The following is a 26,801-nucleotide window of genomic DNA, read 5'->3' as shown; positions in this document are numbered from 1 at the left end:
GTACTTCAATATATTAAAAATATATATTGTATACTATGTAAAAGGAATGGAAGACATAGAGTGAGTGAGACCTGAAATCCTGATCTACTAAAGTAGAAAGACAATTCATAGTCTCAAAAATGATCAAGATACACTAGAATGGAAACATTGTCTTTTAAATGCTGGTAAATACAACAAGAAACAAGGAGCTGACAATGGCTGCCTCAGAGAAGAGGAGTCAGAGAGGGAGGAGGAAAGGACTAGGAGGCTGCTTATTTTCCTTTCTTTTAATACTATTTGGCTCTTTATACTAAATGCACATATTCCCCTGAGAAGAATATAAGAGAAGTTTTTAAAAAAAAGAAAGAAAGTCGAGCACAGTGGCTCACGCCTGTAATCCCAGCACTTTGGGAGGCCAAGATGAGCAGACCACTTGAGACCAGCCTGGCCAACATAGTGAAATCCCAACACTACTAAAAATACAAATATTAGCTGGACATCATGGTGCACGCCTGTAGTCCCAGCTAGTTGGGAGGCTGAGGCAGGAGAATTGCTTGAACCCGGGAGGCAGAGGTTGCAGTGAGCTGAGATCACACCATTGCTCTCCAGCCTGTGTGACACGGCGAAACTCCGTCTCAAAACAAAAGGAAGGAAGGAAGAAGGGAGGGAGGGAGGGAGGGAGGGAAGGAAGGGAGGGAGGGACGGAGGGAGGGAGGGAGGGAGGGAGGGAGGGAGGAAGGAAGGAAGGGAGGGAGGGACGGAGGGAGGGAGGAAGGAAGGGAGGAAGGGAGGGAGGGAGGGAGGAAGGGAGGAAGGAAGGAAGGAAATAATGCACATGGACTGCCCGGCACTTATTAGGTGTTCAAAAAAAGATGTCAGTTTCCTTATTTCTTTATTTCTTTAATTCTTCTAAATCTGTTTTCACTTTAGCTTACAATCTGCAAGAGCTCAGTGTGGGGAGATCCCAGGTGTATTCGCTGCTGGGTGATATTGACCTTTGTGTATGGCCAAGCTTTATTCCTCCATGCTGTGGACCCCAGTTTCTCACAGGAGGCAGACAGGCAGGGGGCTTCACCCACCTGAGGCAGGGAGTTCCAGGGGCCCTAGCGGGTTGGACTCATAAGGTCTGAGTCCCGGCCAAGGGAAAGTGAAAGGACATTCTGCCCATCGGGTATAAGCCCCAGTTCCTGTGTCAGCGATTAGGAATGGGCTGCCTGCGTTCAAGTCCTGGATCTGCCATTTACAAAGTGTGGGAGCTCAGATAGGTCATTTAGCTTCTTTGTGCCTCAGTTTCCTCATGTATAAAATGATAGATGGTAGTATGAATCTTATGAGATGGTTATGAAGATCAAAAGGGATACTGCTTGTAAAGTACTTAGAACAGTGCACGGCTCAGTAACAGCGTAGTTTTTAAAAGGTCCACTTGTATTATTCACTCATCTATCCTGCAGGCATTAATTGAGTAGCTGCCACGAGCTGTCATCATGCAGAGCTGCGGAGATACCAGATCATCGCTACACTCTCTGTCCTTACGTAGCTCACCTCTAGGGGAAAAGGCAGCCCCTCAAACAGGTTGCTGGGATCGTTGGGTGGAAGCCATGAGGGAGTTGTCTAAGGTATTTGGAAGCACTGGGAATGGAGACATTATATAATACAGGACTTTTGGAGAGACAGGGTGAAACTAGGTCCCTCAGGAGGCCTCAAACTGGCCACCACAAGATCAAGGTAACCCTCCTATAGCAGCTGGAGAAATTCACCAGGAATGAGTCTCCAACTTGCCCTGAGCCTTGAATGCTGCACCCTGTGTGATCCTCACTGCCAAGGGCTCCTGAGCAAGCGAGTGGGCAGTGCTGACCTGAATCTTTGGTTGCCCCCAGGGATGGAGAGAGGCTGGGTCAGAGTGAGAGAGTTTGGCTCCCTCTTGCAAAGCCAGGCTTCAACCTCTCCATCCCCATTTCCCTAGGGATAAAAATGTCACCAGTTGGTGTTCTCTGAGCCTTGCAGCAAGGGAAAAAGGAGGAAGGTATCAGAGAATTTGAAAAGTATGAGGCTTTTCTGTTTTATTAAATAGTCTTGCAGCAAGGGAAACAGGAGGAAGGTATCAGAGAACTTGAAAAGTATGAGGCTTTTCTGTTTTATTAAATAGTCTTGCAGCAAGGGAAAGAGGAGGAAGGTATCAGAGAATTTGAAAAGTATGAGGCTTTTCTGTTTTATTAAATAAACTCGCAACTAGGCATGGTGGCTCACGCCTGTAATCCCAGAACTTTGGGAGGCCAAGACAGGAGGATCACTTGAGGCCAGGAGTTTGAGGTTAGCCTGGGCAACATAGAGAGAACCAAGCTCTACAAAAAAAAATTAGCCAGGTGTAGTGGCGAGCATCTGTGGTCTCAGCTACTGAAGAGGCTGAGGTAGGAGGATCACTTGGACCTGGGAGGTCAAGGCTGCTGTGAGCCATGATTGTGCCGCTGCACTCCAGCTGGGCAACAGAGTGAGACCCTGTCTCAAAAAAAAAGAAAAAGAAAAAGAAACTCGCCACAGAATGACTGAGTTTCCCCTGGAAGGAGTGAGACCAGTTCCCTATTGCTATCCCCAGTGACAGGTGGCAGAGACAGGCTGAGGAAAGCCTCCACATGATCCGCTGGGTTCAGGAGGCCAACTGGGCTCCAAGATGGTTGAGTTCTTCCCTCGCAGGAGCCTCATGCATTTGGTGAAATCCCAGAGGAAATTTGGTGAAATGTCCACTGCATGAGTGAGTGGAAAGGGCTTGGGCCCTGGACTCCACCACTAATGGGTCACGATCCTGCCTCTTCCATCACCTGTCTGCAGGCGGGTCCCCTGCCTCTCTGGCCCCAGTTTCCTGCTCTGTTAAAAAAGATGGCAGCGGGGGTGGGTGCCTGGGCGTGGTGGCTCATGCCTGTAATCTCAACACTTCAGGAGGCTGAGGCGGGAGGATTGCTTGAGCTCAGGAGTTTGAGACCAGCTGGGCAACATAGCGAGACTCTCCCTCTCCATATATATATAAAAAAAGAGTTAAAAAAAAATGGGGGGATAATACTTTCTGCATCTTTTTCTGTGTGACCCTGGGAAACCAAATTCATCTCTCCAGTGCCCATCTCTCATTTCCTTATCTAAAACCTGGGGATATATATTAACTGGAACTCTCCTAACTGAAAAACAAAAAGCAAAACAGAAACTATATCAGTTTCCTATTGCTGCTGTAACAAACTAGCACAAGCCTGGTGGCTTAAAATAACACAGATTTATTATCTGACAATTCTGGAGGTCAGAAATCCCAAAATCATAGAATTGGCAGGGCTGGTTCCTTCTCAAGGCTGCAGAGGAGAATGTGCGTCCTTGCCTTTTCCAGCTTCTAGAGGCTACCCAAGTTCCTTGGCTTCTGGTCCCTTCCTGCATTATCAAAGCCAAAAGTGTAGCAGCTTCGAATCTGGTGTTCTCTCTCCCTCTCCCTTTCTCTCCCTCTCCCTCTCTCTCCCTCTTTCTGTCTCTCTGACCTCTGCTTCCACCATCAACTCTTTTCTCACTGAGCTTCCTACAGCCTTCTTATAAAGACTCTTGTGATTGAGGCCCACCCAGATATTTCAGGATAATCTCCCATCTAAGATCCTTAATCACATCTGCAAAGTCCGTTTGACCGTGTAAGGTAACATGCTCAGTTTTCAGACATGGACATCTTAGGGGTTGTTTTTGTGCCTCTCACAGAAACCAACTTGCAGGCAATGAAGAGACACTTATTAAAGTTTACCCAGCTGCTCACAAAACTTGCTTTGGGTGTTCGACACACAGTGGGACTTCAGTAAATAAATGTTTGTTGAGTGAAAGCATAAATGAACCAAAAATAAAAAGTAGGGAAAGAAAGAATGAATGAATATGAACCCAAGGACAGAGACACAGCCAGTTCTCAGGACCAAACAAGAGCAGGGACTGAAAAGCTGTAGGGATCCTTCACCCCTCCTCATGTCATTTCTGCTCTGCTCTGCTCTGCACACCAGCCCTGGGCTTCCTCCACAGATGGCCGCCTCCACCTCACTGGTCCTGCAGCAGATGTCAGATAGTTACCTTAGTGCTCCTGAGTATGGTAAATTTGGAGCCACAGAGTCAGTATCTGCCTGTCAGTCTCTTTTGCTCTATCCCCCACCTCTTCATATCAAATTTGCATTAAAGGAACTCTGATTGTCCCAGGTTTAGAAGAGGTATCCACTCTCGCCCAATCAGCTGTGGAAGGGGGTGGGTTCACCTGGTACAAAATGGCTGCTGTGGCCAGGCTATTGCTACAGCATTCTCTGTAGCCTGATAAGCCCTCCATGGGAGAGAGCAAGTCTTCAGAGCATCCTGGCTCAGAAGAGTTTGGCAAAGGAGTCAGGTCTCCCACCCTTGTGCCCACTTTCATGCCTTCTTGTCCCCACTTTTTCCCACAGGCCACAGAGGAACGCTTGAAGAAGGAATCCAGCCACAGCCTCCAGATCCAACACCAGGCACACCGGCTGGAGCTCCAGGCTTTGGAGGAAAAGGCCAGGCAAGAGCTGCAGGAGGAACGTGAGAGGATGCAGGCACAGCAGGCCCTGCTGCTAGGTATACACCCAACAGTGCACCAAGGAGGGCCTGGCCAGCTGCAGGGTCTGCACGTAGAAACCAGCGACAAGCTGAGGGCCAGGGCTCCTGGGCTCTCTGACTCACAGGCCAGGGCTCCTGGGCTCTTGGACTCACAGGCCAGGGCTCCAGGAGTCCCGGGTTCACAGGCCAGGGCTCCAGGGCTCTCGGACTCACAGGCCAGGGCTCCAGGAATCTCGGGCGCACAGGTCAGGGCTCCAGCATTCTCGGGCACGCAGGTCAGGGACAATCCTGGCTCTGCCACCAACTAGCTGTGAACCCTGGGATGGCTTACCATGAGCTTCATTTTCCTTTTGTATAAAATGGAATTACAATTGTCCCTACCACATAGGCTCACTGTGTGGATTACATGAGATATTAAATATAAAGTGCCTAGCATATAACATGAGCCCAGTGAATGTAGATACTATCATTATCATTATTATTGCATGTAACCCAGATCTCTGAGCCTTCATATGAGTTTCATGGCATTGCCTTAACCTCTCATTTCTGTTCTGAAGATTTCGGCAAGTTGGGGGATCTTAGGCCTCCAGGCTCTGCTTCCTCTGCCTGCCCCCACATCATCCCCAGCTCAAAACTCTGCCCCTTTTCAGTTGCCACATCAATAAAACACTCACACAAAGCATCCTGGAAGTCAACAGAGGTAGTTAAGATCTTTAGAGCCAAACTGCCTGGGTGTGAAGCTCAGCTCTAACATTCACTGGCTGTGTGACTTCGGGGAGGAAGTTGCTTAACTGCTCTGTGCCTCAGTCTTCCATGTATAAAATGAGGATAATAATAGCATTCACCTCACTGGGCCGTAATGATGATTACATAAGTAAATACATGAGAAGTGCTTCAAATAGAGCCTGGTATATAGTAAGTCTATGTAAGTGTTCCCTGTTAAATTATGACTGAATATTTCTTTTCTTTTCTTTTTTTGAGACAGAGTCTCGCTCTGTCACCCAGGCTGGAGTGCAGTGGCGTGATCTTGGCTCACTGCAGGCTCCGCCTCCCAGGTTAACACCATTCTCCTGCCTCAGCCTCCTGAGTAGCTGGGACTACAGGCACCCGCCACAACGCCTGGCTAATTTTTTTGTATTTTTTTAGTAGAGATGGGATTTCACCATGTTAGCCAGGATGGTCTCGATCTCCTGACCTTGTGATCCGCCCTCCTTGGCCTCCCAAAGTGCTGGGATTACAGGCTTGAGCCACCACACCTGGCCATGACTGAATATTTCAATGTTGCATGCCTGATTCTGGAGACCTCTGTCATTTTTGTAGATCATCCCTGTCACTCATTTTCTCCTATACTCTTATCTTTCTCCTCACTCTTAAGAGCAAGACAAATACCTCTCACCATTTCATGCTAAGCACTAAAGATCTTGTTGGCTTTATTAAATATTTCTTCCAAAACTAGACAGGGCTCTTCTTAAGAGATTTCTGAGTGCTGAGTGTGGTGGCTCATGCCTGTAGTCTCAGCACTTTGGGAGGCCAAGGTGAGAGAGGATCACTTGAGGTCAGTAGTTCAAGACCAGCCTGGACAACAGAGCAAGACCCCATCTCTACAAAAAAAAAATTAATTAGGAAAAAAAGTAAAAAGAGAATTCTGGAGGACAACATTTTCTTTACCTCCATAAGTGAGTTAGGCTCTACCTTGCTGCTTGTTTGAGTTCTCATTAGAAAGCGTGTCCCACTGACTGCATGTTTCTGAGGAAGTGGTGTGAGAAGCAGGAAGTTTCATAGACTTCCCAGTTAGCAGCTACCCTGGAATGGAGGCGTCCACATGGGAAATGCTGAAGTCAGCAGCATGTAAACATAGAATCCAGGCTGTGCCACATGGCTCAGGTCCAAGGCTCCCCATGGACAGGTCAGGCTGGACACCCTGGTGATTCCAACACCCAGCAGCAGCTGCCAGTGCAGATGTCCCTGCCACCCCTTCCCTGGCTTTTCTGACTCCACAGCAGCCCCGTTCTTCCCTGAAGAAAAGAATCAGGAGGGATCCCTGGAAAGACCCTGGGGAAAGGCTGGGCTTCTCAGCACCAGTCCCAAGAAGAAGGGGCTCTGTGGACTCTGTGAGGCCAAAAAATCATAGTCTTCAAGGGAAGGCGCGAGCACCTAGAGCAATGGCAGGTTGATATGAGATATTCCTGAAGCTGATTATTCATCTTCTGATATCTGTGTGAGACACAACTGACCTGCAATACCATAGGTCCCTGTGAGAGGGCAGGGAGGGTGGGTGTTTACTAGAGGGTTGGAACCCAGACATGCTGGATGGATGGATGGATGGATGGATGGATGGATGGATGGATGGATGGATGGATGGACGGACGGACAAGTGGATGGGGTGTGGGTGAATGGATGGTTGGATGGACAGGTGGATGGACAGAAAAATGGGTCAATGGATGGGCAGGAGGAAGGAAGGATGGATGGATGGATGGATGGATGGACGGACAAGTGGATGGGGTGTGGGTGAATGGATGGTTGGATGGACAGGTGGATGGACAGAAAAATGGGTCAATGGATGGGCAGGAGGAAGGAAGGATGGATGGATGGATGGATGGACAGATGGAGATGTATGGATGGGCAGATGGGTGGGCAGACAAATGGGTGGACACACAGATGGATGGGCAGATGATTGGGTGAGCAACCGATGAGTGGATCGGTGGATGGATGAATGGATGGACAGATGGGTAGACAGACAGATACATGGACAGACAGATAGGTGGGTGGATGGATAGGTGGATGGATGGATGAATGGATGGATAGATAAGTGGATGGGTGGATGGATGGACAGGTGGATAGAGGGATGGATGTGTGGATGGATAGATGAATGGTGGGAAGGTATGAAAGAAGGAGGAGGGTAAAGAATGAATACCTTATAATTTATGATTTGGTAAAAAGTTTTATTGCATATATCTTGTGATAACAGTTTTCAAAAAATGGGGTTGTGTTTGGAGAATTTTTTTTTAAGAAAATAAGCTATAGAAATCACTTTATCAAAATTCTGCTGGAAAGGAAAGATGACCAAGTAAATTTTTCATCTTTTTTTTTTTTTTTTTTTTTTTTTTTTTTGAGACAACATCTCGCTTTGTCACCCAGGCTGGAGTACAGTGGCGCAATCTCGGCTCACTGCAAGCTCCGCCTCCCAGGTTCATGCCGTTCTCCTCCCTCAGCCTCCCAAGTAGCTGGGACTACAGGTGCCTGCCACCATGCCTGGGTAATTTTTTGTATTTTTAGTAGAGATGGGGTTTCACCATGTTAGCCAGGATGGTCTCGATCTCCTGACCTTGTGATCCAACCACTTCAGCCTCCCAAAGTGCTGGGATTATAGGCATGAGCCACCACGCCCGGCCAATTTTTCATCTTAATGTCATCCAAATACACTATGCTTTTGCACGTGTTTAATATAGTTAACCTTTGAGGGCAGGTTAGTAAGCTTATAGGAAAGCTTTTATAACTAATACACTTTTATCACCTCATCCATTTTCATTCTAAAGATCGTTTATTTTACAAATACATGTTGAGCACTTGCTGTGTACTAAAACCTGTGCTGAGTGCTTATGGAATGATCAGAACAATGTTTCAAAGGTTATTTTCAATAACTAAAATACAGAGTCTCAAAAGCTCATTACAGAAAAGTAAAGTATCAAATTTACAAGCACTTAAAAAGTATCTTTTTTGAAAGGAATATCTCACTAAATAGCATCTGCTCTATCAGAAAATATTCATTTTAAAATAATTGTTTCAATCATGCTGGGAAGTGTCTAGTGTACTAGAAATCAGTCTCCATCCTCAGAGGGGAAGCTCAAGTTTCTGGTCTTACTCTCCCCTGAGTTTAAGAGAATGTACACATTTCTTCTGGATGATTCCATTGTAGTTCCTATCCTGCTGGGATGACATGCCATCTCCTGCCTCCATGATCCAGCCAAGACCCCACACCCGTGGGAAGAAGAACCTGTGAACATTTTGTCTTTTTAAGAGTTGACATTGACCGGGTACGGTGGCTCACACCTATAATCCCAGCACTTTGGGAGGTCAATGTGGGTGGATCACTTGAGGTCAGGAGTTCGAGACCAGCCTGGCCAAAATGGTGAAATCCCACCTCTACTAAAAAAATTCAAAAATTAGCCGGGCGTGATGGTGCGTGCCTGGTCCCAGCTACTCGGGAGGCTGAGGCAGGAGAATCGCTTGAACCCAGGAGGTGGAGGCTGCAGTGAGCCAAGATCGTGCCACTGCATTCCGGCCTGGGCAACAAAGCGAGACTCCGTCTCAAAAAAAAAAGCTGACATAAACTTCAAACTTTCCAACTTGAGACCATTGCCCCCAGTAGAGGCCTTTGGGTCATTTGATAATTGCCTGTTCTTTGCCTGGTCTCCTAACTTGGTGCTGAGGCCAAGCGTTGTCACAGGATTTGGCCCTGGGCTCAGGCCATGCTGCCCTCACCTGCCACCCATCCTAACCAACCAGTAGAGGGCAAGCAGGGGGTTCAGAGTGAAGAACCACTTGAAATTTTGCATCCCAACTCCACTATTTAATAGCTGTGTGGCTTTGAGCATTGTACTCACCCTCTCTGATGTTCAGGTCCCTCATCCTAAAATGGAGCAGTGGTGGGGAGAGGGGGATAATTCATACCAGAAAAGATGGTTGTGGACTTAAATGAGAACAGTTTTCACACATGGCCCTGTTGTTACTGTTATCTTGGAAAAGGTTTGGGGAACTCAACCCACCACAAGCCTTCAGCAGCCCCTCACTTCATCCACCCCCGCCCCAGAGACTGTTGTCCCCACCAGACAGGCTTCAGCCTAGACCCAGCAACTAACTCCCTACTGCTCTCCCTTTTCCAGAGTCCCTTAGGCAGGAGCTGTCGGAGCAGCAAGCTGCCTGCTCTGGGCACCAGAAGGACTTGGAGGCACTGCAGGCCGAGCTGAGGGCTCTGGGCAGACAGCAAGCCAGCAGCCAGTGTCCAGGAGACAGCAAGGACCACATCATCACCACAGAGGTCAGCACCCCTCCCAGAGCAGCATCAGGGCCTCAGGGCCCCATAAAGGATGGGCTCTGAGGCCAGGTGCAGTGGCTCACACTTGGAATCCAGCACTTTGGGAGGCCAAAGCCAGAGGACCACTTGAGGCCAGGATTTCAAGACCAGCCAGGGCAACATAGCAAGACTATGTCTCTACAAAAAAATCAAAAATTAGCTGGGCGTGGTGGCATATGCCTGTAATCCTGGCTTGGGAGTCTGAGGCAGGAGGATCACTTGAGCCCAGGAGTTCAGGCTGTAGTGAGCTATGACTGTGCCACCGCACTCCAGCCCGGGCAACACAGCAAGACCCTGTCTCAAAAAAAAAAAAAAAAGGATGGGCTCTGGGTACTCAGTCATTCCCCTGCCCCCTGCCCCCTGCCCCCTGCCCCCTGCCTGAAGCGGGGAAGACCCTTCTCCACAGGCCTGTGGGATACTGGGTGGGCCTGCAGGGTCTTGTCTTTGAAAAGAAAAAAAAAATGGTCTTAAGCGCTGCATGTTATTTATAGTTCAGAGGCAATGGTATCTCAGGGTGTTGGTGCTAGCCAGGCCCTCGATGCAGCTGGTCTGGGCTACTCCTTTGGATCTGCAGGGGAATTTCTCAGAACATTTTTCCAGATAGGCTCTGTCTAGACCTTGCTGTTCCCCTAAGTGGAGCAGCTTCGTTGTCACCCAGACTCAGTGCCGGCTCTCCTTCCTCTTCCTGCTCAGACTTTGCCCATCAGCCCCTTCCCTGCACATCCATCATTCCCGGTCTAGCTGGGTGGCACAGTCACCTCCTAACAGCCCAGTCCTCTCTCCCTCCAGTCCATAGTGTATGGCTTCAGGTATTCCCCCAAAGCCCAGCATCACTTTTCATAAAGCCTTTGGTGGTTCCCACTGGAGAAAGCTCCAAATGCTTCAACTTGGCATTGAAAAGCTTCCACCACTGACTATGACCTGTATGTCCTGCCATATTCCCTGTGGCTCATAAACCCAGCATCTGCACCCTCCCTTCATCCTTTGCCTGTGCCACTCCTCCTGCCTGGGATGCTGCCCAGCATGTCCCATGCTGGGGGTCTTCCCTGGCACACAGTGGCCCCCTCTGGCTCTGAGATCCTGGAGCACTTGCTGTTAAGACAGCTCAGCTGACTTTAGGATCTACCACCCGGTCCTGTTGGGGACATGCCATTTCATGGACGTCTTTGTTGCCTAGACTGGATCAGAGTCTTTTGAGGATAACCCATCTGTTCTGCCTCATCGCCGCCCCACCCCCACTCCTAGCCCTCAGCAGAGTCTCCACCAGTGCCTGTGGATGGTGAGGATTCATTGGTGGCCCAGTCCTGCTGAAGGTCCCGGGGACATGGGAATCATGTGTGCCAGATTTAGCTGTTGCTGAGCATAGGAAGGCGATTTCTATGTTTATATGAAAAATACTAACAAATGATGAATCACAGGTTAGCCCAGTGGTTAGGTCTAGCAGAGCGAAGACAGAATGTGTTCCATTAAGTGTTTAGATGGGTGGGAGCCACCGGTACCAATGGGAGGGGACAGGGGAAACGTGGGATGATGACAGCTGGGGACTGGGCCATGGAGGAAGACAGTGTTTGCCCGAGGGCTTGGGATAGAAGCCAAGGAGCACTGAGTGCATGAGCCGCTACCTGGCCACCTGTGCACCAGCCCTCACTTTCGCCCCATAGGAGGGAAGCCTGAACCCTCTAGAAGGAAAGCGTGGTCTCAGGTGATACCCCACACAGAGAGCAGATGCAGGGGTGTCAGCAAAGAGGCACAGCCCAGGTCGCAGGAGTCAAAAAGGAAAGGGAAGGGGACACATGCTAGACTGCAGGCCCAAACTGGCCACCGCTGAGCTAAGTGGAGTCCGTCCCACTGGAATCTAATTCTCATATCTCTCCTACCCAGAGACCCAAGAGGGGAACGCATTTTTCCATCCGTTTCTGTCCTCCATGGGTCACAGGTTGTCCTCACAAGGCAGTAACCCCCCTGCTCTTGCTCTTCCAGGCTATGCATGTGAGAGTGCCAAGTGGGTGCCCACAGGCATCCCACACCATGCCAACCCCAGGGCAGGAAGGCAGGGACATGGGGCCTGGGCCACAGATTCTCCCTGTGCACAGCTGTGCAATCACTGTTCAGTGAACAGATAACCTGCACAAGTGGTCGGGCATGTTTGAGTGAATTTGAAAACTGGAACATTCACTAATCACAGATTAAATCTGACCCCATCTGCTGTTGGACAGCAATCTTTGTGTTTCTACCTGAACTACTGACATTCTAGCACAATTTTATTTAGCAAGCATTCACATGGCACCTATAGAATACACCAGGCTAGGTGCTACAGGGTTGGAAAGATGAAGAGAGGAATAGCTCCCAATCTAGCCAAGGAAACCAGCATGGAAACATATTATCTTCAGTGTCACCCCTTACAGAGCCAGAGTTAGCGATATTTGGTGGTATTAGAGAAAGTTCATCAGTTCTCCCCTGAGAGGCGGGGAGGACTTCACTGAGGTAGTGTCACTTCACTGAACACTTCACTGAGGCGGTGTCACTTCACTGAACACTTCACTGAGGGAGGACTTCACTGAGGCGGTGTCACTTCACTGAACACTTCACTGAGGGAGGACTTCACTGAGGCGGTGTCACTTCACTGAACACTTCACTGAGGCGGTGTCACTTCACTGAACACTTCACTGAGGCGGTGTCACTTCACTGAACACTTCACTGAGGGAGGACTTCACTGAGGCGGTGTCACTTCACTGAACACTTCACTGAGGGAGGACTTCACTGAGGCGGTGTCACTTCACTGAACACTTCACTGAGGCGGTGTCACTTCACTGAACACTTCACTGAGGCGGTGTCACTTCACTGAACACTTCACTGAGGGAGGACTTCACTGAGGTGGTGTCACTTCACTGAACACTTCACTGAGGCGGTGTCACTTCACTGAACACTTCACTGAGGGAGGACTTCACTGAGGCGGTGTCACTTCACTGAACACTTCACTGAGGCGGTGTCACGTCACTGAACACTTCACTGAGGGAGGACTTCACTGAGGCGGTGTCACTTCACTGAGGGAGGACTTCACTGAGGCGGTGTCACTTCACTGAACATTTCACTGAGGGAGGACTTCACTGAGGCGGTGTCACTTCACTGAGGGAGGACTTCACTGAGGCAGGCAGGGAGGGCACCCAGGCAGGTGGAGTGTGGTTGGTGTTCATTTGGATGCAAGCCCCATTCTTGGCTCAGCAGTTTTATTAAACTCTAAGGGCCAGATTTGGCCAACACCCAAAGAAGGAAATTTTAAGAGACTGAATGGGAGTCCCTGCAGGGGACCCATCCAGGCTCCAGCCTGGGCGGGTCGCCCGTGGGTCTCCATCTCGCCGCAGCACATCTCTGGTCCTTTGTAACGTGTCCGCCCCTGCGCCTCCTGAAAACACCTCCTGGTTGCCTTCTCCTCAGGAGCGGGGCGGCCCGGGCCAGACCGGCTCCCCACCGGGCGCTGATGGGCAGGGTTCCAGCGAAGGATGCGGGCTCTGGGAGGAGAACGCGCAGCTCCAGGACGCGGTGCGGCGGCTGCGCACGGAGGTGGAGCAGCATCAGCAGGAGGCGCAGCAGCTCCGCGACCAGCGCAGGTGGGTGACCGCCCCCTGCCCCTGCTCACCAGTTTCCCTCCCTCCCCCACTGCGGCTCGCTGAGCCTGAGACCTGAAATGGGTCACTCCCTCGGCATCCTGCCCCGCAAGACACTAGACACTTAATGCGCCAGCATTTCACAGATGTTACTCCTCTGACCCATGAAATGTCCCAGAGCTCCCGAAATTCTAGATCTCAAAACCGCAGATAAAGTGCCTTGAAATAGAAAAGGGAGTCCGGCCGGGCATGGCGCCTCACGCCTGTAATCCCAGCACTTTGGCTGGTAGAGGCGGGCGGATCACGAGGTCAGGAATTAGAGACCAGCCTGGACAACATAGTGAAACCCTGTCTCTACTAAAAATACAAAAATTAGCCAAGCGTGGTGGTGCGTGCCTGTAGTCCGGTTACTAGGGAGGCTTGGGAGGGAGGATTGCTTGAGCCTGGGAGGTGGAGGTTGCCGTGAGCTGAGATCGTGCCACTGCACTTCAGCCTGGCTGGCATAGCCCGAACCTGTCTCAGAAACAAAAACAACCGCGCCTGTCAGGGCTGTTTTAGAGTGCAGTGGAATGTGTGCAGGAGGCTTGGCATGTCCCTAGCATGAATGAAGCGCTTGGTTAATTGTAGAAGTGAATAACCTATCATCAATCCTGAACTCAGAGCCTTTTTCCCCCTTGTTGGAAAGTTTTTGATAAAATTCAATTTCTTTAAAGACTTAGGACATTTCATATTGTCTATTTCTTAAGTGAGCTTTAGCAGTTGGTATCTTTCAAAGAATTCATCTATTTCATCTAAGTTTTTGAATGTCTTAATGCCAATCATAAAGTTGCTCATAATTTTCTTTTTGTCATTTTAATGTCTTGAGGATTCCTTTTTTCTTAATATTTGTCAACTGTGTACATTGAACCCTGTTGTGTTGGCCCAAAATTGCTTTGAGCCTTGACTGGGCTTGTTCATTAAATTCTCCCCTCCCCTCCCCTCCCCTCCCCCCTTCCCCCCTTCCCCCCTTCCCCCCTCCCCTCCCCCCTTCCCCCCTTCCCCCCTCCCCTCCCCCTTCCCCCCTTCCCCCCTCCCCTCCCCCCTTCCCCCCTTCCTCCCCTCCCCTCCCCTCCCCTCCCCTCCCCTCCTCTCCTCTCCTCTTTTTTGGAGACAGAGTCTTGCTCTTTTGCCCAGGCTGGAGTGCAGTGGTGTGATCTCAGCTCACTACAACCTCTGCCTCCCAAGTTCAAGTGATTCTCCTGCCTCAGTCTCCTGAGTAGCTGGGATTACAGGCGGACACCACCACGCCCAGCTAATTTTTTTTGTATTTTTAGTAGAGACGGAGTTTCACCATGTTGGTCAGGCTGGTCTCAAACTCCTGGCTTTGTGATCCTCCTGCCTTGGCCTCCCAAAGTGCTGGGATTACAGGCGTGAGCCACTGCACCCGGCTCCATTTAATTTTCATAACCACCTATTTTGATAAAGGTGAGGGATAAAGATTCAGGGAATGGCTGGGCATGGTGGCTCATGCCTGTAATCCCAGCATTTTGGGAGGCTGAGGCACGTGGATCACCCGAGGTAAGGAGTTCAGGACCAGCCTGGCCAACATGGTGAAACCCCCGTCTCTACTAAAAATACAAAAAAATTAGCCAGCGCCTGGTGGCGGGCACCTGTAATCCCAGCCACTTGGGAGCCTGAGGCAGGAGAACCGCTTGAACCCGGGAGGCGAAGGTTGCAGTGAGCCGAGATCACGCCATTCCACTCCAGCCTAAGCAACAAGAGCAAGACTTTGTCTCAAAACAAAAACAACAACAAAAAAACAAAGTTCAGGGAAGCTTTCCACTGCATTGTAGTTGTTAGGAAAGACCTGGTCTCCCGGGTCTCAGAGTCCCAGCATTCAGGCGATACTGATAGAGAATCTCGGCCTCCTGCCTCCCCGCCTGCCCCAAGTGAAGAGCGTGTGTTCTGGGGCTCCCCTGTAGGGCTGCTCTCCATCGCTTCCGCCTGAAGGCTGTCCCCATGCTCAGGTTTCTCCTTCTGAGATGGGAGGGTGCTGAGAAGGGGTCCCATAGTGGGGGTTTGTCATGGACTCCACAACTCGGAGACCTCAGCTCTCCTTATCACAGGTGTCCTCAGATCACAACCTCTCCCCACTGAGGCCTCCCAAACTGGGCAGCAACGAGGGGAATAAACCCCAGAGCCCAAGGGGCGCCGTCCCCGGAGCTGGGCAAGCTGGCTGTGCTTTCGTCCACCACAGGTTGCTGGAGGAGACTCAGCAAGCCCTGCGGACCAGGGAGGTGGAGACGCTCCGCCAGGAACACCGGAAGGAGATGCAGGCCATGGTGGCAGACTTCAGTAGTGCCCAGGCCCAGCTCCAGGCCCGGCTGGCTGCCCTGGAAGCCGAGTAAGTGAGGCCTTGGGCCCCAGGGAGGGACTAGCAAGTGTGCCATTCAGTAGGGTGGCCAACTCACCCCCGTGGCCCTGGGCTTTCCTGGTTTTCAAATTCAAAGTCCTGGGTCCTGGCCAGGCACGGTGGCTCACGCCTGGAATCCCAGCACTTCGGGAGGCCGAGGCAGGCGGATCACTTGAGCTCAGGAGTTGGAGACCAGCCTGGCCAACATGGCTAAACCCCATCTCTACTAAAAACACAAAATTAGCCAGGTGCGGTGGCACACGCCTGTAATCCCAGCTACTCCGGAGGCTGAGACAGGAGGATCAGTTGAGCCCAGGAGGCAGAGCTTTCAGTGAGTGGAGATCAGGCCCCCGCACTCCAGCTTCAGCAACAGAGCAAGTTCTGAGTAGGGGATGGGTGCAGGGAACAAGCCAGGGGCTCATCAGTCTCCCTTCATTTTATGAGGCTGTGCTCCCGTTTCCTGCAGGGCACTGGGAATCTGTGAGGATGAGCATTGGTTTAACCCTCACACTTGGAAGAAATCAGAAGGATCAGGGCTGCTCAGTTATGAGCATTTGCTCTGTTCTAATCTGTATCATCTAATTCCATCTTCACAACAGTACTTCACGAATATTTGTTAAGGAACCATTGTATGCCCAGCACTGCTTTAGGCTCTGGAGTCACCGCAGGGAACAAAACAAAGACAATGCTCTCATAGGCTCACAAATTCTGCTGAAGATTCAGATAAGAAATAAGCAAACAGGCTGGGCTTGGTGGCTCATGCCTATAATCCTAGCACTTTGTTTGCATGGCTGAGGCTTGAGCCCAGGGTGGATCCCTTGAGTCCAGGAGCTCGAGACCAAACTGGGCAACATTGTGAAACTCCGTCTCTACAAAGAATACAAAAAAAAAAAAAAATGCTGAGCATGCTGGTGTGTGCCTATAGTCCCAGCTACTTGGGAGGCTGAGGTGGGAGGATCTTCTGAGCCCAGAAGGTGGAGGTTGCAGTGATCCGTGATTGCACCACTGCACTCCAGCCTGGACTACAGAGAGAGAGACTGTCTCAGAACAAAACAGACCCTGTCTCAAAAAAAAAAAAAAAAAAAAGCAAACAGTTAACTTTATACCAGGCAGTGAAAGTGCTAGAAGACAGGATTGGGAGTGGCAAGGGTGGGCAAAAGAAGGCCTCTGTGAGGAGGTGCTATTTAAGGACAAGGAGGTGAGGGCACTCCTGAGGCATCTGGAGGAAGAGCATTAGAAGCAGCTGGAACAGCAGGTGCAAGGGCCCTGGGCCTGCCTCAGGCTCCTGAAAACAGCCCAAAGGCTTGTGTGGCTGAACAGAATGAGAGGGAGGGGGAGGGGAGGAGAGGAGCTGGGTGAAGGAACCCCTGCCCTGTTGGGAAGGAGTTTGGATGTGTTCAGAGTGCCCTGGGAAGCCATCACAAGGCACTGGGCAGGAGTGACATGCCTGACTTGCCTTTTCACAGGGTCACTTCTGACTGCTGAGAAGAAACAGGGGGAGGGGGTGACTGCAAGAAGACCATTTAGGATGTGATGGCAGCAAGCCAGGTCCAGACAGGTGAAGCCGCTTGCCCAAGGTCAGGCAGCATTAATTGAGTTTAAATGTCGCCTGTGTGACCTTTAGCCTGAGCTCTTAAAAACATCTCCACTGTCTCCAATACAATGCAAATCATCCAAAAGCCAGCAGGAAAGCTTTTACCAGCTACAGTCTAAGGAGCACTTACTACATGCCAGGCTCCCATTATCACGTTGAATTCTCACAACCACCCAGTTTCATGCCCACTTTAAAAGAGAGGGAACTGAGGCCCACACACAGGTGAAATGATGCCCAAGGTCGAGAAAAAAGCAGAGCCAGTATTAAAGCCGGGTCATCTCACCCGAAGCCCTGGGCTCTTACCAACTCTAGTCAGTAGATTATCTGCAGCCCCAGTCCTCCTCTCCCCACCACCTAGTAACTCCTCTCTGGCTTCAGGCTGAAAAAGCAGTGGGGGTCGGGCGTGGTGGCTCAAGCCTGTAATCCCGCCACTTTGGGAGGCCAAGGAGGGCGGATCACGAGGTCAGGAGTTCCAGACCAGCCTGGCCAACATAGTGAAACCCTGTCTCGACTAAAAATACAATAATTTCCTGGGCATGGTGGCACGCGCCTGTAGTCCCAGCTGCTCGGGAGGCTGTGAGGCACGAGAATCGCTTGAACTAGGGAGGTTGCAGAGAGCCGAGATAGCGCCATTGCACTGCAGCCTGGGCGACAGGGCGGGACTCTGTCTCAAAAAACAAAAAAGAAAAAAAAAAAAGCCGTGGGTAGCAGCCACTGACCGCACTCCGTGTCCGCCAGCAGATGGCGACAGAGCATTAAGAGAACCCTCGCGGCATTGTTCTCCCAGTAGCATCCCTGGCTCTTGAAGCCCCCGCTGAGTGCACCATCTAGCTGCACACACGGGCCTTTGCTTCCTGGCCCTGCAGCCTTAGGGGACCTGACAGAGCTGGGATCCTGGGTTCTGCAAGTCATCTCCCCGGCGGGTCCTGGGCAAGCTTTTGCTGCTATCTGAGCCTCCCTGGCCAGGCTGAACACAGGATGGCATTCCCATCGTGTGCTTTGAGGCACATGTGTGCCCATCTCCCTCCTGTTGAGTAATTGCCATAAGGGGAACTTGACTGCATGCCTGCTTGAAACAGACTGAAAGATTCCGGAGAGAAGCCAGGGAAGGGAGCGTCCAGGCCAGAGGACCTTCAGCTCATAGGCCGCCTGCAGACTCGCCTGAAGGAGAGAGAGGACATCATCAAGCAGCTCACGGTGAGGTTGTCAGGGGGCGCCTCGCCCACGCGCCTGGCCGGGCACTGCGAGCTCCTCTGGGAGGGGCGTTCACTTGCACCCAGCATTTCTCTAGGTGCCCTAACATCTTGCCTTATAAAGAATCCTTTCTGGCCGGGCGCGGTGGCTCAAGCCTGTAATCCCAGCACTTTGGGAGGCCGAGACGGGCGGATCACGAGGTCAGGAGATCGAGACCATCCTGGCTAACACAGTGAAACCCCGTCTCTACTAAAAAATACAAAAAACTAGCCGGGCGAGGTGGCGGGCGCCTGTAGTCCCAGCTACTCGGGAGGCTGAGGCAGGAGAATGGCGTAAACCCGGGAGGCGGAGCTTGCAGTGAGCCGAGATCCGGCCACTGCGCTCCAGCCTGGGCGACAGAGCAAGACTCTGTCTCAAAAAAAAAAAAAAAAAAAAAAAAGAATCCTTTCTGACCGGGTGCGGTGGCTCAAGCCTGTAATCCCAGCATTTTGGGAGGCCAAGGCGGGTGGATCACTTGAGGTCAGGAGTTCGGGACCAGCTTGGCCAACCCCATCGCTACTAAAAATACAAAAATTAGCTGGGTGTGGTGGTGGGCACCTGTAATCCCAGCTTCTAGGAAGGCTGAGGCAGGAGAATCACTTGAACCCAAGAGATGGAGGTTGCAGTGAGCCAACATAGCGCCACTGCACTCCAGTCTAGGCGACAGAGCAAGACTCTGTCTCAAAGAGGGGAAAAAATCCTTTCTCTTCTATTATTACAGAAGACATATGCACTAAAAAGTTAATACAGGAAAATAGAAGGCAAAAAAAATCATTTTACTCCCAAGTCCAACAGCATCTGCCCCATGTTAATATTGCTTTTTTAACTTACAGAATTTGAGAAAATCTACAATGGCTTAGGTTTGAATTGTAGTAGAATCAGTGTTTTTATTGTTGATCTTCTTTTTGTAAACATGACCACCTGTTTTCTACTTAGCAAAGCCACTCCCTAGACCCCTTGAAAAGAACCCAGCTCCCTCTGATTCAGTATCCAACCAAGGCCTGCTAGTCATGTCTTTGGAATGTCTCCCCCTTTGCCTGCTCCTGCCCGCCCACCTCACTTCTGTATCTCCCTGTGCTTTGAAAATTAGGTGGCATTGATAAGGAATTATTGCTCATTTGCTAAGTGTGAACAAAGGTATCATGGGTTTTTTTTTTTAAGTAATCTTTATTTCTTAGAAATTACATATCGATGTTTTTACAGAGAAAATTATGTAATCACTGAAATTTAGTAATACAGCAGGAGAGAAAAAAGTGGAAAATGATACACACAAACAAGATTGGCCATATTGTTATAACAAGTAAAGTGGGGGATGGGTTTCATTACCCTCTCTCTGTTTGTATATGTTAGACAACACAAATGTCAAAAAAAGGAAGAAGGCAGGCAAAATCCTTTGCATACCTGGGGGTTTTCTCTCTTTGCCTTAATCACTAACTTTCTGCAGTAGGTTACCTTCACATGCTAAGAACAGTTGGATTTCCAATTTCCAGGCAAGCACAAGCTTGCCCTTTTCTTTACAAGAGGGGCTGGGGACATAAAAGACAAAGAGCAAAGGTGCTTCCTCAAAAGCTTCAGTGTCTGGCAGCTTGCTTCTGACTTCCCCTTCCTCCTCCGGACTTCCCTTCTCTCTCCATTCTGCCCTCATAGCCATCTTCCTTCAAGTCAAACCCAGTGCTGTGTGGTTAGGCTCACTTAGACTCAGTTGTATTGGTTTTCCAGGAAGAGAGAAGATTTCACTATGCAGCATTCCCCAGTGCAATGTCCCACCGGAATCGGTCTTTCTCTTTCAATCCTCATCCGGGATATTTGACCCCTTCCATGAAGGTAAATTGGTTCTACTGGTTTTAATGCATTACACAATTCCATTGATTTCGTTTTTCTTAAAGGTAACCACAGGCTATTTATGGGCTGGTGTACACTCAGAAAAATATTCATTGGAAAAAAAAAAAAAAACCCACAAGAAATAGTCCAAAGTATTAACCGTGTTTGTATCTGGCTGGGCAGATTATGTGTGGTTTTTATTTTTTATGGGATTTTGTATTTTCCAAATTTTCTAGAATAAGTATGTGTTAGTATTAAGAATAGCTCTATCTAGGTGATGGGAGGGAGAAGAGTAAAAATCTTCCACTTCTGTACATATTTTTGGAATTTTTCACAATGAGCATATTCACATCCAATTCTCATCTACTATCACAAAATCCTAAAGGTTCTTGAAAAATAGTATTTTTGGCTGAGAGCAATGGCTCACACCTGTAATCCCAGCACTTTGGGAGGCCGAGGTGGGTGGATCACTTGAGGTCAGGATTTCAAGACCAGCCTGGCCAACTTGGTGAAACCACAACTCTATTAAAAATATAAAAATTAGCTGGGCATGGTGGCAGATGCCTGTAATCCCAGCTAATCAGGAGGCTGAGGCAGGAGAATCGCTTGAACCCAGGAGGCGGAGGTTGCAGTGAGCTGAGATCGCACCACTGCATTCCAGCCTGAGCGACAGAGCAAGACTCCATTTTAAAAACAAAAAATAGTATTTTTAAAAATAGTTCACAGGACAATACACTTGTGACCTAACTAATGTGATCTCGCATGTAGTTTTTATGTATCCTTCGGTATGACAAAATGTAAGTTTCACTCCAGAAATGTGAATGCATTTGAGGCTAGGGTGGGCCCAGCCCCTGCTGGGGGTGTTATATGACCTTCTAAAATCTTAAACAAAATTGAGTTGCAAAACACATCCATCTCCAGAAGTTTTGGTTAAGAGGTTGTGAACATACATATTTATTTATAATACAAAATGAAGATTGGAGGGAAAAGTGCTTTAAAAAATAGCATGTTAAGTATATAAATGAAATTGTTGCTGCTTCTCCGATACAATTTTGATTGGGTGAGCATTATTTGCTTTTATAATAATGCTTTGTTTTTTGCATTGCACTGCACTAACATTTCCATTAATACAAACAGAAAAAGAAGATGGAGGACGTGCCCAGCCGTGTGGTCAGCGTGCCGAACCTCGCTTCCTATGCAAAGAACTTTCTGAGTGGCGATCTGAGTTCCAGGATTAATGCCCCTCCAATAACTAAATCACCCAGCTTGGACCCAAGCCCCAGCTGTGGCCGGCCCTACAAACCCAACCAGTCTACAGATGCAAAAACTGCCACAAGGTTGTACGGGATGTTGGGGGCAGAGGCCCTTATTGTATTTCCCTGTAGACAAGAGGGAAATTAGGATTCTTTCTGGCACCTGCTAATTACCCGGCATTTGGGCGATATAGAGAGTAGTAAAACAAGCCCTGCCTTTGAAAAATGGTAATTTAGCCAAAAGGGAAGACTGTAAGAGAAGGGAATTATGTCATTCTTTGGAAGGGGTACTATTCCTGGTACCAAATTCCAGAAGGCCTTTTTCCATGGATGATTAGACAAGGGACACTGAATCACTTAGCTGAAAACTTCAGCATGGGTTATACAAAAGGTGGACTCTATCTGGCCTGGAGGTCTGAATTCAAATTAGTCTTCCTCATTCTCAGCTGTGTGGCCTTGGACAGGTCACTTGACCTCCGGGTCTCCATATCCTTCCCTCTAAATTTAAGATAATACAGCACCTATCTCATCAGACTGATGTGAGACTAAAGGAATTAATTCATAGGATGTGCTTAGCACAGGACTTGGCACAGAAATCTTCAATATAGTTTCAGTATCATTACTAACATTCCTCAAGATTTACTGTATCACCTTGGAATTCTTTTTTGTTTGTTTGTTTGAGACAAGAGTCTTGCCGTGTCCCCCAGGCTGCAGTGCAAGTGGTGCGATCTCTGCTCACTGGAAGCTCTGCCTTCCGGGTTCACGCCATTCTCCCGCCTCAGCCTCCGCGGTAGCTGGGACTACAGGTGCCTGCCACCACGCCAGGCTAATTTTTTTGTGTTTTCAGTAAAGACGAGGTTTCACCATGTTAGCCAGGATGGTCTCGATCTCCTGACCTCGTGATCCGCCAGCCTTGGCCTCCCAAAGTGCTGGGATTACAGGCTTGAGCCACAGCGCCCTGCCTTTTTTTTTTTTTTTTTTTTTTGAGATGGGAGTCTTGCTCTGTCACCCAGGCTGGAGTACAGTGGCTGAATCTTGGCTCACTGCAAGCTCCACCTCCCGGTTCACGCCATTCTCCTGCCTCAGCTTCCCGAGTAGCTGGGACTACAGGCGCCCGCCACCTCGCCCAGCTAGTTTTTTTTTGTATTTTTTAGTAGAGACGGGGTTTCACCGTGTTAAGTCAGGATGGTCTCAATCTCCTGACCTTGTGATCCGCCTGTCTCAGCCTCCCAAAGTGCTGGGATTACAGGCTTGAGCCCAACCTATCACGTTGGAATTCTAAAGTCTCTTAATCAGGCTGGGCTCAGTGGCTCACGCCTGTAATCCCAGCACTTTGGGAGGTGGAGGTGGGTGGATCACCTAAGGTCAGGAGTTCGAGACCAGCGTAGGCAACATGGCAAAACCCATCTCTACCAAAAAAATACAAAAATTAGCTGGGTGTGGTGGTGTGTGCCTGTAATTCCAGCTCTTCGGGAGGCTGAGGCACAATGATCGTTTGAATCCAGGAGGCTGGAGGTTGCTGTGAGCCGAGATCATGCCACTGTACTCCAGCCTGGGTGACAGAGGGAGACTCTGTCTCAAAAAATAAAAATAAAGTCTCTTAATCTGTAGGTTTGGTTAATCCTGCATAATTATCAGAGCTACAACCACTAAGTCTCAAAGGAACAACAGAGAACCAAACAATGGTGAACCTTCTGTTTTCAAAATGAGGATTAGGTACTCCCTCCCCAGCCCCATCCTTTACAACTTGTTTCCCACTACTAATGTTGGCCGGTCCCATTCAGGTGTTTCTAAAGAGTAAACATGCAGTTACCTTTCCCTGAAAAGATGGTGGGTATTAAGCTGTTTCGTGCATAATTTTCAAAACCATATAAAAAACCTTTTTTTGTTTGTAGGACACCAGATGGTGAAACGGCCCAGCCCAAAGAAGCCCAGCAGAAACAGGGCTCTCCGCACCAGGAATGGTTTACCAAGTACTTTTCTTTCTAAGCTAATCTTTGGGATACATCACAGAGGATACTTGAAAAACATTTCTTTTAAATCATCTGATTGAAGGAATGAACTAAAACCGACCAACCAAATAATATGCTTGTAATATGATTTATATATGAGAGCTAAAACAAATTTTGGCATTAACACTCCATACTGCTCTGCCAGGCACAGTGGCTCACCTCTGTAATCCCAGCACTTTGGGAGGCTGAGGCAGACGTATCGCTTGAATCCAGGAATTTGAGACCAGCCTGGGCAATATGGTGAAACCCCGTCTCTACAAAATATACAAAACTTAGCCAGGCATGGTGGTGTGTGCCTGTGGCCCCAGATACTTGGGGGACTGAGGCGGGAGGATCACTTGAACCTGGGAGGCAGAGGTTGCAGTGAGCCAAGATTGAACTCCTGCACTCCAACCAGCCTGGTGACAGAGGGAGACCCTGTCTCCAAAAAAAAAAATTGTTCCATGGGTCCATGGTGACAGTTCATTACAAATATCTTGACATTAAACAAACCAGTGTTATTAAAAAGCATCTATAGGAAAATGTTATTAGCATTACTAATGACCTGTATGTTGTATTTCTAGTGTCCATAACATCATACTCCATTTTGTAGAATATCAGACTTTGTGATTTCCATGATCTACTTTAAAAGTGGTTGTACTTGTCCTTAGGATGCTAGTCAACTCCACTGGAAAGCTGTTTCTATGTAAAATGATGCAATTCCAAAATGCACATCTAACCTCAATAGGAAGATGAATAAAAGTTAAAATAAACAGGAAAGTCAACTAAAAAGAAAACAAACCAAACCTACCAGAAATGGATGGTAGCATGCTTGGACTGCCTATTTTCACTTCCTTGGTCTAAGACAAGCAGCAGATTATAGATGGGATGACACCTACCTCTAAAAGGGCTTTGCAAGGATTAAGCAAGATAACATAAGTTAACATGAATTGGAATTAAGTACCACAAGGTTTTTCTGTAAATAACCAATCCTAGCCCAGTTACAGGTCTCAATGTAATGACTGTAGTGTCAACTTGATCATTTGTGAAGGTCTCGAGACTATCTGTTCTTTGAAGTCAAAGATCTTCTAGACTGTGCACATGGCTCATGCTGTAATCCCAACACTTTGGGAGGTGAGATGGGAGGAAAGCTTCAGGCCAGGAATTTGAGACCAGCCTGGGCAACACAGTGAGACCTCCATCTCTACAAAAAATAATTAGTCCAAAGAAAACAAAAAAATAAAAATAGTAAATAAAAATAGTAATAATTAGCCAGGCACAGTGGTGGGTGCCTGTAGTCCCAGCAACTTGGGAGGCTGAGGTAGGAGGATAGCATGAGCCCAAGAGTTCGAGACCAGCCTGGGCAAGATAGTGAGTGAGACCCCATCTCTACAGATAAAAAAATATTTATATCCTGAACCTCTGGTCTTTGGGTTTGAGCCATTTGCCTCATGGTGTGTTGCTTCTTCATTGCATGAATTCCCAGTGGAATAAAAAGGAACCGGAATGGCTGTTCACGGTGCTGTCTTGCTCTCAGTCCACACTGATTTGTCTCACCTTCTGATGGAGCAAGGTGATTTGACAAGACTCAGTACAACTTTTAGGGAGCAAAATATTTTTTCAGTCTTTGGTGCTGGCCCAGGAGGTGGCCCACAAACCAATGTTAATTCTATGCATTGTCAAATCTTTGCTCTTTAAATAAAACTTTGAACTGGGCAATAAAAATAGTTGACTTGTATTGATTTTCCACAGAAAGGTAAAATGAGATGAAGACAGCTTGGAAATAGAAAGTTCACTTCACATTAACCTCAATCACATCACCTTAAAAAAAAAGCTGATTATACATTATAACTGTCAAACAAACTTACATATTAAAGGTAAATTTACCGCCTAATCAAAAAGAGGCCCCAATACATTTTTAAATACAAACACTTGTCATCATACATTAACACGCCATATTGTTTTTCATTACCAAATATTTTTTGTGAGTTTCCTGCTTAGAGTGTCTTAGTTCGTTCAGGCTGCTCTAACAAAATATCTTACTTATGCTGGATAATTTATAAACAATGGAAATGTGTCACTCACAGTCCTAGAGGTGTGATCCCCGGGCAGGAAGAGAATTTTACTAATTAAGACTGTACATCTGTTTTGACTCCTTTCTTGTTGCAGGCGCCTGAAAGATCTTCTTAAATTTCTAAATTCTACCCTGCAATGATTATATCTTTGTTAACAAAATCTTTGCATGCTTCTATAATTTTTTCTTGAGGCCATATGCCTTGAGTATTGAAGTAAGGCATTTAAGGACACAAACTTAAGCTTTTTGTTTGATATTACCAAACTGCCATTCAGCAAGTTTCTAGCAATTTACACCCTTACCTGCAGTAAATGAACCTGCTGTGCCCAACACTATTGACAAAGAAATACAATTTGATAGATAAAACATTCTTTCTGTTTTAGTTTGCATAATGATTCCATCAATCTCTCAAGAGCAGAGTGGTCTAGAGATGACAGTGATGGCACAGAAGTGACAGACAGTGGAGATGAAGAGAAATTATCCAATTCGGGATTAAGTTAGGAGAGAGAAAAAATGGGATATTATGACGCATGGAAGAGGTAACATGTTCCTGTAGCAAAACTGAAGGGAATACTATCTGTTCCACATGAATGCAAACTGTTTTGTAATTGGGGTAGGTAAGAATGGATTCACCTAGTCAATGGCTTGCACACCACATACCTGAGCCCTTAACTGCTCTAACATTGATGTAATATCCAACCCAGCAATTGTGATTGAGACTACTTGGTTAATTTTTCTCCAGGATCCATCTGGATTCTGCAGACGAGGCTGGCAAATTAAATGGAACTATGATAAGGACCGTCTTACTGCATCTGTCAGATTTCCAAGGGTAGCACTGATCTTGACTGTCACCTCACCTCCACCCCCAGGATGCAGTATTGTTTGTTTGTGTGTTTTTGAGATGGAATCTTGCTCTGTCACCCAAGCTGGGGTGCCATGGTGCAATCTCAGCTCACTGCAACCTCCGCCTCCTGGGTTCAAGTGATTCTTCTGCCTCACCCTCCTAAGTAGCTGGGACTATAGGTAACCACCACCACGCTAATTATTGTACTTTTAGTAGAGACGGGGTTTCACCATGTTGGCCAGGCTGGTCACGAACTCCTAACCTCGAAGTGATCCGCCCGCCTCAGCCTCCCCAAGTGCTGGGATTACAGGCGTGAGTCACCGTCTGGCCTCAGTATTGGTTTTGATTATTTCTACCAGCGCCTCCAAG

General features: G+C 48.3%; 1 protein-coding gene across 2 annotated transcripts in view; it reads left to right on the top strand.

Annotated features, from left to right (window-relative positions):
- Window positions 1-25,239, top strand: part of FAM184B (family with sequence similarity 184 member B) — a 156,403-nt gene extending 131,164 nt beyond the window's left edge. For both annotated transcript variants that reach the window (XM_065544819.1, XM_005554545.4), the window contains 8 exons: window positions 4,416-4,569; window positions 9,435-9,589; window positions 13,061-13,233; window positions 15,467-15,613; window positions 18,296-18,413; window positions 20,169-20,273; window positions 21,408-21,607; window positions 23,419-25,239. In XM_065544819.1, the coding sequence (XP_065400891.1) occupies window positions 4,416-4,569; window positions 9,435-9,589; window positions 13,061-13,233; window positions 15,467-15,613; window positions 18,296-18,413; window positions 20,169-20,273; window positions 21,408-21,607; window positions 23,419-23,512 (1,146 nt within the window). In that variant the 3' untranslated portion in view covers window positions 23,513-25,239. The remainder of the gene's footprint in view (window positions 1-4,415; window positions 4,570-9,434; window positions 9,590-13,060; window positions 13,234-15,466; window positions 15,614-18,295; window positions 18,414-20,168; window positions 20,274-21,407; window positions 21,608-23,418) is intronic.
- The last annotated feature ends 1,562 nt before the right edge of the window (window positions 25,240-26,801 follow it).

This window comes from Macaca fascicularis, chromosome 5 (assembly GCF_037993035.2).
Source record: "Macaca fascicularis isolate 582-1 chromosome 5, T2T-MFA8v1.1".
Lineage (NCBI taxonomy): Eukaryota > Metazoa > Chordata > Mammalia > Primates > Cercopithecidae > Macaca > Macaca fascicularis.
The sequence above is the reverse complement of the archived record's forward strand: the minus strand, read 5'-3'. Positions and strand labels throughout refer to the sequence as shown.